The sequence below is a fragment of the Sinocyclocheilus grahami genome, unplaced genomic scaffold (genome assembly GCF_001515645.1).
Source record: "Sinocyclocheilus grahami isolate Dianchi unplaced genomic scaffold, SAMN03320097.WGS_v1.1 scaffold154.1, whole genome shotgun sequence".
Taxonomy (NCBI): domain Eukaryota; kingdom Metazoa; phylum Chordata; class Actinopteri; order Cypriniformes; family Cyprinidae; genus Sinocyclocheilus; species Sinocyclocheilus grahami.
In genome coordinates this window covers 1,308,580-1,319,116 of record NW_015505333.1, presented here as the reverse complement: position 1 = coordinate 1,319,116, position 10,537 = coordinate 1,308,580, and the positions used below count along the sequence as shown (strand labels likewise).

General features: G+C 38.5%; 1 protein-coding gene across 1 annotated transcript in view; it reads left to right on the top strand.

The window, feature by feature from the left end:
- LOC107592590 (protein kish-B) overlaps positions 1–1,826 on the top strand; it is a 15,130-nt gene extending 13,304 nt beyond the window's left edge. The window contains exons 2-3 of the mRNA XM_016282120.1: positions 1,006–1,137; positions 1,222–1,826. Of these exons, the coding sequence (XP_016137606.1) occupies positions 1,006–1,137; positions 1,222–1,304 (215 nt within the window). The 3' untranslated portion in view covers positions 1,305–1,826. The remainder of the gene's footprint in view (positions 1–1,005; positions 1,138–1,221) is intronic.
- The last annotated feature ends 8,711 nt before the right edge of the window (positions 1,827–10,537 follow it).

Genomic DNA, 10,537 nt, shown 5'->3' with positions numbered 1-10,537 from the left:
CTGGTTTTAAGGGATACGGCAATTAAAGGGTTAATCCAAACCATCAAGACTGTGAAATACACAGAACAATATATATAACTTTAGTAACGCTTTACAATAAGGTTTCAGTTATTAACATGAACTATATTAATGAACATGAACAATAATTATATAGCATGTATTAATGTCAGTTAATATTCAAAACTTAAACATTAAAAAAATTGTTAACACTTTATAATAACTGCACACTATGAATCATTAGTTAAGCATTAGTAAATAGTCAATTCATCCTTTCTAAAGCATTGTTCCAACATTAATAGGCATTAGGAAGCAGTTTATAAATACAGCTATAAATGTTTTGTTCTTGAGCATATCTATAATGTTTAATAATTGTATTTTTATACTTTATTAATGATCAATTTATCATTTCTAAATTATTACTTTATTTACAAACCAGTTATTTAGGAGTTCATATGATCATTTAGAAAGTGTAAGTAAATGATTAATAAACTATTTAAATGTACATTTATAAATCTTATTATTTAGACACACGATAATAGTTGCTCAGTGTATTAATGAATGCTTTATTAACACATTCCTGCTGTAATTCATGATTAGGTCAGGTAGTTATAAAACATTTAGTAGTTGCCAGACAGCTATTTTTGTGAGCTCATCTAAAGTGAGGACTGTTTATACCTGGTCAAGCATTTACAAAAAGGAGATTTAAAAGCTCATTAATCTTCCAAACAGAAAAGTTAATCAAACACAACACAGAGGGATACAGAACACAAAAATATTTTCTCAAGATTGAAAAAATGAAACTGTACAACTGTTCACTTGATAAAAAGAAAAGAAAAATAAACCTGCAATTCCATATAAATTTTTTATTTTTTTTTTGCATCTTGAAATAAATATTTCTGAGTTCTGTATCCCTCGGTGGTGTTTGTTTATTTTTTCTATTCAGTTTACAGCACACTTTTTGAGCTGCTTGTAATCGAGGGTTAATGGTGTGCTCTTTATTCACAGTGTACTCTTTCGACGGCATTCTTGTATTTGGGCTTCTTTTCATTTGCACGTGTGCATACCTGAAGAAGGTCCCTCGTCTGAACAGCTGGCTCTTGTCTGAGAAGAAGGGTGTCTGGGGAGTCTTTTACAAAGGTAAGCCATCTGTCGGATCTGTAATGAAGCTCATGGCGTTGCAGTGAGGTTTCATGCGCTGTGTGTTTTCTCTTTTCTCTGTAGCTGCAGTAATAGGCACACGGCTCCACATTGCTGTGGCGGCGTCCTGTATGTGTATGGCATTTTACCTGATTTTTCTGAAGTGACCCGGATGAATCGCTCTCTCTGGACACTGGACTCTGAACGCCTGTAGAAATGCAGTGCTGGCGAGTATCGCTGGAGGAGATGCACAGAGAGCCGACTCCACCTGCGGTTTAACACCGATTTAAGACCTGCTTTACATTTCTGTAAATGTTTAACTTAAGATTAGATTTCGGGTGAATTCGGTCTTAGATCAGGGTTAAACTGTAATACCTGCCGAAAATGAAGAACTTATTATGGATTCAAACTTCTTTTGCTTGGGCTTAGAGGGGTAAAGTAAAGGCAGAAACAATGTTATCTTGTACAATTTTTGAATACAAGTTTTTTTTTTTTTTTTTTACAAAAATGTCATTTATTGAGAGCTGTTTTAGGTTTAGGTGTCATGAATGGCTTATGTCATTATTCAAATTACCCCAAATGTTTATAATAAACATAAGACCTATTGTTTGCAGCATGGGACAAATTATGAAAAATGTTCCATAGACTTCATGGAAACCTTCCCATTCAAATAGGCAAACTAGTAATGCTACTAGGTCGAAACAGAGCATTATTTTTTGATTCCACATATATAGTTTAATTGTATGATATATGTAAAAGCAAACCTTCTTGATCAACACCATATGATTTCATTGTGAAGGCGTGTCTGTTTGGTTCGGTTTGATAAATACACAGCTAACCGGGCTTACATAAAACTACAATAAACATATAGACGTCAACACTTTTCTGAATGGTCCTGCTATCATATTATATGTGGATGATATGATATAATTGGGAAAATTCTAATCGTTTTGGGAAAATACACTACAAGTTCAATCTTTAACGTATATAAATTAGAGGGTTAATTTCACTTTTTCAACTCTTAAGTCAAGAGTTAAGATTTCTGTAATACAGTCCTATGATATTTTTTTTGTGTTGATGCATTTTTGTCTATTACAAACATTACAAACATGTAGATTCCAGGATGCTCTTTTGTATTTAAGCATTCAAATGCATGTCGTATCTGTTATATATATATATGTACACACACATATGCATGTGTGTATATATGTTATAATTTGTTGTTATTACTTAGTATGGATATAAGTAATCAAGCATCTTATATAAATGAAAATCATACCTAAAAAAATCTATTATAAAAAAAAAAGATACGTTTGTAATATGCAAACAATCGCACAATTGGTTGTTATTGTGTACAAAGGCAATAAAATAAATAAAAATGTAAACTTCATTCAAATTCATTTGTGGATATAACTTACTGAACATCTATGAAAAGACGATCATACAAATGATCTGTTATAAAATATAATTATTCTTTATAAGTCATATAAACTAATGAAATACATATAAATCAGCTGAAAAAAATCATATCAGCAATCTGTCATTCTGACTCCAGAAAAACTACCTTATGAGGAAAACATAAAAAAAAGTTGAAAGCCCCGTTTGAATTGGAGTAAAGCTTTAGTGGAGTGGGTTGTTGCTCTGACTCATAACTCCTGCATTAAGTGTTCTCCTCACCACTGCGCTTGGTTACCCGTGCTTGTGAGGACTCCTGCTAGAAAGAAAGCTCTTCTAAATATTACATCATTTACTCAAAACTAGTGGTTTTCCTTCAACACCTAGATTTGACATTGGACATCAAGTGGTGACCCAACGCTTTACCTAAGCTCTGCAGGAAATCCATTGATTGTGCTCATATCTGTGTGTATTCGACTAATGCAAGGTTAAATAAGAGCAAAAATGTGTGGCATGTAGTTTGGGGCTTTCTAGAAGGAAAAGCCAGCATTTCTTTGCATGCTGCTGACATCAAGGACGGGCCTCGATATGTCTGGAGGAGTGTCGTCTCCAGTCTCTTTCGTTTTCCTGGACAGCCCCTAAAAATGTGGGCGGATCCTGTCCGTCCTCTGTCAGAGATAGAAATAGAACTCCATTGTGTGTGTTCCCAGGACGTTTCAGTCTGGTAAATCAAGCAGGTCAAGTGTGTTCACCGTCAATCATTCCTGCTCCTGCATGAAGCTGCAACACGTGTTTCTAGCCATACAGGAAGCACTCTGTCTGTCATGCTGATGAATATAAAGCCACTTCATCAAACCCTGACATGAGAAGTGTAGTCGTCCTACAGGCGTTTCAAGAGATATTTTCAATTCAGTGAACAATAGGCAGCAATTTGTGTTTCAGACAGACATTTAAACATATCTTTTTCTTTATTAAACGAGTAGTTCGCTCACCAAGCAAAACGTGTAACTGAATCTGTATGTAACAGCACTTTTGCTCAAGATGTTCTGGAATCCAGTCTGTTTTTGTTCTCCTTTGGTTTCCCGCCCACTACGAGCGATCTTGGAACAGGAGAAAATATAGACGCGTTCCAAAAATCAGCTTCAGTCAACTCTGCTGACCTGGACTGCTGTAAAAGACGAGTGGAATGACATAAACAGTGAAACGCCTTAGAGCTGTTATATATTAGATTCCCATTCATTTTTTCCATAGGGATTTCCATATTTTCCATAAGTCCTCGTTTAAGCCATGAATCACACCAACCAGCTACGAGGTCAGTCTCAACATTATTACAAACTTACGTTTGGAGCGAAAAGTATTTGAAAATCGGGCAAAAAGTCAAGGGCACAAGGGTTTAACTGATGGAAGCATTGTAATTAAATAAATTAAAACCCATAGATAAATATAAAACTATTGATTTTGAATAGAAATGTGAATAGATGTTGAATAGAAATAACATTTTACATTTATTGCGCAATATGCATATTTAGACCTTATGTAGCTCCGCCCCTTTTCAGCGCTGCGCTCGTTTGTATTTCCACAGCGTGAAAGTAAGGTCATACGAATTTATGAATGAAGCGCCGTTTTAAAGCCTTCTAAAGCTACTGACATTTGTTATGACATCGGCCTCGAACATTACAATGCAAATGATAACTCTCGTTAACTCTACAATAACTTGTATAAAAAGTCAATAATTCATAAAAGTAATCTATTATATATATATATGTACACACACATATGCATGTGTGTATATATGTTATAATTTGTTGTTATTACTTAGTATGGATATAAGTAATCAAGCATCTTATATAAATGAAAATCATACCTAAAAAAATCTATTATAAAAAAAAAAGATACGTTTGTAATATGCAAACAATCGCACAATTGGTTGTTATTGTGTACAAAGGCAATAAAATAAATAAAAATGTAAACTTCATTCAAATTCATTTGTGGATATAACTTACTGAACATCTATGAAAAGACGATCATACAAATGATCTGTTATAAAATATAATTATTCTTTATAAGTCATATAAACTAATAAAATACATATAAATCAGCTGAAAAAAATCATATCAGCAATCTGTCATTCTGACTCCAGAAAAACTACCTTATGAGGAAAACATAAAAAAAAGTTGAAAGCCCCGTTTGAATTGGAGTAAAGCTTTAGTGGAGTGGGTTGTTGCTCTGACTCATAACTCCTGCATTAAGTGTTCTCCTCACCACTGCGCTTGGTTACCCGTGCTTGTGAGGACTCCTGCTAGAAAGAAAGCTCTTCTAAATATTACATCATTTACTCAAAACTAGTGGTTTTCCTTCAACACCTAGATTTGACATTGGACATCAAGTGGTGACCCAACGCTTTACCTAAGCTCTGCAGGAAATCCATTGATTGTGCTCATATCTGTGTGTATTCGACTAATGCAAGGTTAAATAAGAGCAAAAATGTGTGGCATGTAGTTTGGGGCTTTCTAGAAGGAAAAGCAAGCATTTCTTTGCATGCTGCTGACATCAAGGACGGGCCTCGATATGTCTGGAGGAGTGTCGTCTCCAGTCTCTTTCGTTTTCCTGGACAGCCCCTAAAAATGTGGGCGGATCCTGTCCTAGCGGTGTCCTCTGTCAGAGATAGAAATAGAACTCCATTGTGTGTGTTCCCAGGACGTTTCAGTCTGGTAAATCAAGCAGGTCAAGTGTGTTCACCGTCAATCATTCCTGCTCCTGCATGAAGCTGCAACACGTGTTTCTAGCCATACAGGAAGCACTCTGTCTGTCATGCTGATGAATATAAAGCCACTTCATCAAACCCTGACATGAGAAGTGTAGTCGTCCTACAGGCGTTTCAAGAGATATTTTCAATTCAGTGAACAATAGGCAGCAATTTGTGTTTCAGACAGACATTTAAACATATCTTTTTCTTTATTAAACGAGTAGTTCGCTCACCAAGCAAAACGTGTAACTGAATCTGTATGTAACATTTCCAAAATGGAATCTGTATGATTCCATTTATTGCGCAATATGCATATTTAGACCTTATGTAGCTCCGCCCCTTTTCAGCGCTGCGCTCGTTTGTATTTCCACAGCGTGAAAGTAAGGTCATACGAATTTATGAATGAAGCGCCGTTTTAAAGCCTTCTAAAGCTACTGACATTTGTTATGACATCGGCCTCGAACATTACAATGCAAATGATAACTCTCGTTAACTCTACAATAACTAAATCCACTTCACCAGCGAATTACTCTTCATCAGTGACTATAGAGCTGCCGCAAAAAATGGATGTTCAGACATAATATTCTAAAAATGGCTGTGTACTCGTTTCTCTGACGCATAATAAGGTTTATGTGCAATTATTTAAGTAAGTTGCGAGCCGTGTACGGGCACTAAAGTGTTCTTTTGGGATGTTTTGCTTGTTTCGCTTCTCTGATTGGTGGAGATTTCTTTGCAGAATCATGGGTAATGTAGTTTTCCACCTGGAATTCCAATGTTAAACTTTATTTAAAAAAAATAAGCTGAAATAATGCAGGCTGATGGCTTCAACAGAAGCATGTATCATAGATGAACACCCTGGCTCACTGTAGGTTTATAAGTTACTGCTAAAAATCTGTTTCCTTGCGCCGTGTCTACACCGGACGCGACAAAGCGATCGTTGCAAATCATTTGAACTTTGTGTCAGTACATCATAAATAGAACAAGGCATCGGTTTACTGTCTGGGATTTGTCATGACGTGTCGCAACCAGTGTAGACGCTCGCGTCCGGTGCAGACATGGTGTTATCCAAATTGAGGATCAGACATATAGGTTACCACTATAATGCTGGTCAGTCGATCTGTTGAGATTGTTAGAGGTGTGTTTTGTGGGTGCAGCAGTGGTATTCCTAGTCTGTGAGATGCACAGAAATGTCATGAATTGTCATGTGTGTTTGCAAAAGCCCCACATTGTTCAGGTCTTGTTGTTTGACAGAATAGACATGGATTCTGCCGGAAGGCTCTGACTGCGGCGCTCTGGAAGTTTGGGGCTTTCTCTTGGAGCGGCTGGATCAAAGAGAAAATCCATCTGTAAAACACAGAGTCATTATATGAGTGAGGAACAGAGGTGTTTATCATCCGCGTGAAGAGCGTGATGTACGATAGAATCAGCAGAGTGAAAGCACAGTGTCTGTTTCTTCTTCACTCATTTAATTGAAGCTGTTTGTGACGTATGGTGCAGGGCAGAGGGAACACAGCGACTGACTGACTCATGGTGCTCTTCATTGGAAACCCCGTTGGCCTGCTTCAGGCCTGTTTTGCTGGGGTTTGTTTTTCTTGCTCTGCCACGAGTTCTTCATGATCTAGGCGAGGTCGAACTGAAGCCACAACTATCTCCCTGGTCATTGCTTTGAAGGCATATTCCATATTCAGTGCAAAAATAGTTTCAGTTTACGGTAATGCGCTTTGTCATGTTGCCTTCCATTGTAAAGACGCTTCTCTGTAGATGCGTTTTTCTTTTTCTTTTTATAAACGGAAATGAATGAGTCAAATTATTTTTGGTAGTATTTAAAATTTACATGACATATTACATAAGTGATTCCGGCTGATCACACATGTCCTTTTCTCACTGAGTGATGACGTATTTTTGTAGGCCAACTGGGAAGTTTGCTTCACAAAAACCCAATAGGATATTTCCAATGGCTTTTAAATTATTGAGTTAGAATAGTTTGCAAAAGTACGATTATAAGCACAAATATAGGCTAGTTGCAAGAGGTGATTATCTGGGTCAAAGCACCAATCGTTCAATAGGTGATAAAACTGCCATGTATCTTTTCAGATATTATGTGTTTGTACTGCGAAGTCAACACAGTCTGGAATCTCCGCTGATACTGAACAGCTTAGAAAAACGCATGATAGTTCCAAAAACAATGCGGAAATATTCAGGCATTCACATTGATGGAAAAATATGCAAAGAAGACCTAAAAGGATCTCATCTAGTGGACAACATAAGAATTACAGCCATCATCTGCCATTCATATTGAGAAAATGCTGAAATTTGATTGGCTGCCGGTGGATAGGCTTGCTGCGATAGACGGTGTTTTCAGTTATACCGGTGTTAAGCCGCAACACTGGTTATTATTAAATGCATAAATACACATATGTGTGTGTGTGTGTGTGTATATATATATATATATATATAAAAAGAAACAAAAATTTACAAAATTGTATGTACAGGTGTGCTATAGATGGAATAGAATAGAGTAAGATGTAGGGATGGACTAAGATAGGTGGTATCAAATAAATATAAGTGGTATTGCACAATGGGGAGAGCATTTAACTGCTCATGAGGTAGATTGCCTGGGGAAAGAATCTTAATTTTTTTGTGCCTGGATGTCCTGGTGTTCGGTTCTCTGTAGCACCAACTAGATGGCAAAAGTTCAAGAGGGGGGTGGCTTGGATGTGAGGGATCCAGAGTGATTTCCTGAGCCTTTTTCCTCACTCTGGATATATACAGTTCTTGAAGGGTGGGCAGACAGTTATTGAAGTGCACAGGACAGACTCAATGACGGCTGAGTAGAGCTGTGTGAGCAGCTCCTGTGACAGGTTGAACTTCCTCAGCTGGCAAAGGAAGTGCAAACTTTGTTGGCCTTATTAACAATGGAGTCAATGTGATTATCCCACTTCAGGTCCTGAGAGATGGTGGTGCCCAGGAACCTGAATGACTCTACTGCTGCCACAGTGCTGTTCATGATGGTGAGTGGGGGGAGTACAGGAGGGTTTCTCCTGAAGTCCTCTATCATCTCCACTGTTTGAGCGTGTTGAGCTCCAGGTTGCACCAGACAGCCAGCTGCTCGACCTCGCTTCTATAAGCAGACTTGTCACTGTCCTGGATGAGGCCGATGACTGTAGTGTCAGACAGGAGTGTCAGACAGGAGTTTGACAGAGGGGTCAGCAGAGGTGCAGTCATTGGTGTACAGGGAGAAGAGCAGTGAGGAGAGGACGCAACCCTGAGGGGCGCCAGTGCTGATGGTTTGGCTGTTTGACATGAACTTCCCCAGTCTCACTATCTGTCAGAAAGCTAGTGATCCATTGGCAGATGGAGCTAGGAACAGAGAGCTAGGTTAGTTTGGTCTGGAGGAGTGTTGGGATGATGGTGTTAAAGGCCGAAATTAAGTCCACAAACAAGATCCTCACATAAGTCCCTTTCAAATGACTTCATGACCGCAGATGTTAAAGGTGACATATCATGAAAATCTGACTTTTCCAGGTTTTAAGTGCTATAATTAGGTCCCCGGCATCTACCAACCCAGGAAACGTGAAAAAGATTAACCCAGTAACTTTGTTTTGGTAAGCCTTTTTCTTCAAGCATCTGAAAAACGAGCGTCTCCGATTTCGCTCCCTTTGTGACATGGCAAAGGGATCTTATTATAATATCACCGCCCCTTTATCTGCACGTTTCCACTTACGGCGCCGCCATTCTTGTTTTTCGCAAGCAACAACGGTGTACCAGCTCTAATGCCATGGCAAAAGTTTTAGCAGAGCATGCTAACTGTTCTGTCTTTGGCTGCACAGACGAGCACAGAACACTATTTAGAGTCCCAGCCTCAGAGGAGACAAGAGAGCAGTGGATTTATTTATTTACTGTATATTACACTGCTGCCACACAGATCTAATATAAACATGCGATTTCTTTCCCAGCTGTTTACCTTTACAGACATGGCAGACTGTTTTTGTAACTCGTGTGTTTTTCACATAAACTTTTGTGATTGCTGGAGGTGTTAAGGCCCCGATATTCTTCAAGCGAAATCGAAGAACGAACTGATGTGACATCATTTCGAACAAAATCTGTCCAAAACTAAGTTTGTTCTGTGTTCGTTTTGGGAGTTCGAAATGGCTTGCCAAAGCGAACTTTCTGGAAAAGTGCGTTCCGGCTGCAAAACACCTTCGTACTACCATTGGTCCGTGACGATTACGTCATAGGAGGTGTGCACTGAGGCTCCGCCTTCTTTCACACAAAACTTTTCTCCGGGTTCATTTCATCTGTCGAAACCTTGGAGGTGAGATGTCCGTGGATAAAAACTGAACACAGTGAAGAGCCACTTTATAGTAGCATATTAAGTTTTGCTTTTGATGAAATCAGACACTGACACTGTTTTTCATGTTTAATACTGCGGATTGCTTTTAAGCAATATATTGAATAAAGTGTCATGTAAATACATGTGACGTGACTTCACGGGAGTGCTAATTTGCAGAGCTTGTACAAGCATACCCATGTTGCTATGAAAAGATGCTTTTTATTAAAAATGATTGCTGTTCTCTCCATTTTTGATGTGTTTATATTGTTACTGAGAGGAAAGCGCGCAGCACATATTTACATATTCATATAAACGTTGCTTTCATCAGAGTGGGCGGCGTCGGGAAGTTCAATAACACTATACCACTGCTCACGTATTTCAAACTTTGTTTTACCCCTAAACGAAGAATGAAAAAGAACTTCGTTTTGAGTATATTGGGGCCTTAATGGTTGTGTAGAGAGTTGGTCTGCGTGGGTTTGGGGTGTAAGACCGGGAGTTTCAAATCTACAGTAAAACTCATTCATGTCTTCAAGTTGTTGATTCGCCTCAGTGCTGGGGGACGGTCTTGTAGTTTGTAGTGTCTTTCAGGCCTTTCACACTGAAGCAGGGTCGTTGGCTGAAAAGTGGTTTTCCAGCTTCCTCTCAGCTACTCTAATCTCCTTATTCAGTATGTTCCTGGCCTGATTGTGCAAGATTCTGTCCCCACTTCTGTAGGCATCCTCTTTGCCCTGACGAAGCTGTCTGAGTTTTGCTGTGAACCATGGCTTATCATTGTTGTATGTTAAATAAGTCCTGGTAGGAATGCACATATCCTCACAGAAACTGATATATGAATGTTACAGAATCTGTGAGCTCATCCAGATCAGTGGCAGCAGCTTCAAAAACACTCCAATCAGTGCAGTCGAAACAGGCTTGTAATGCCCACT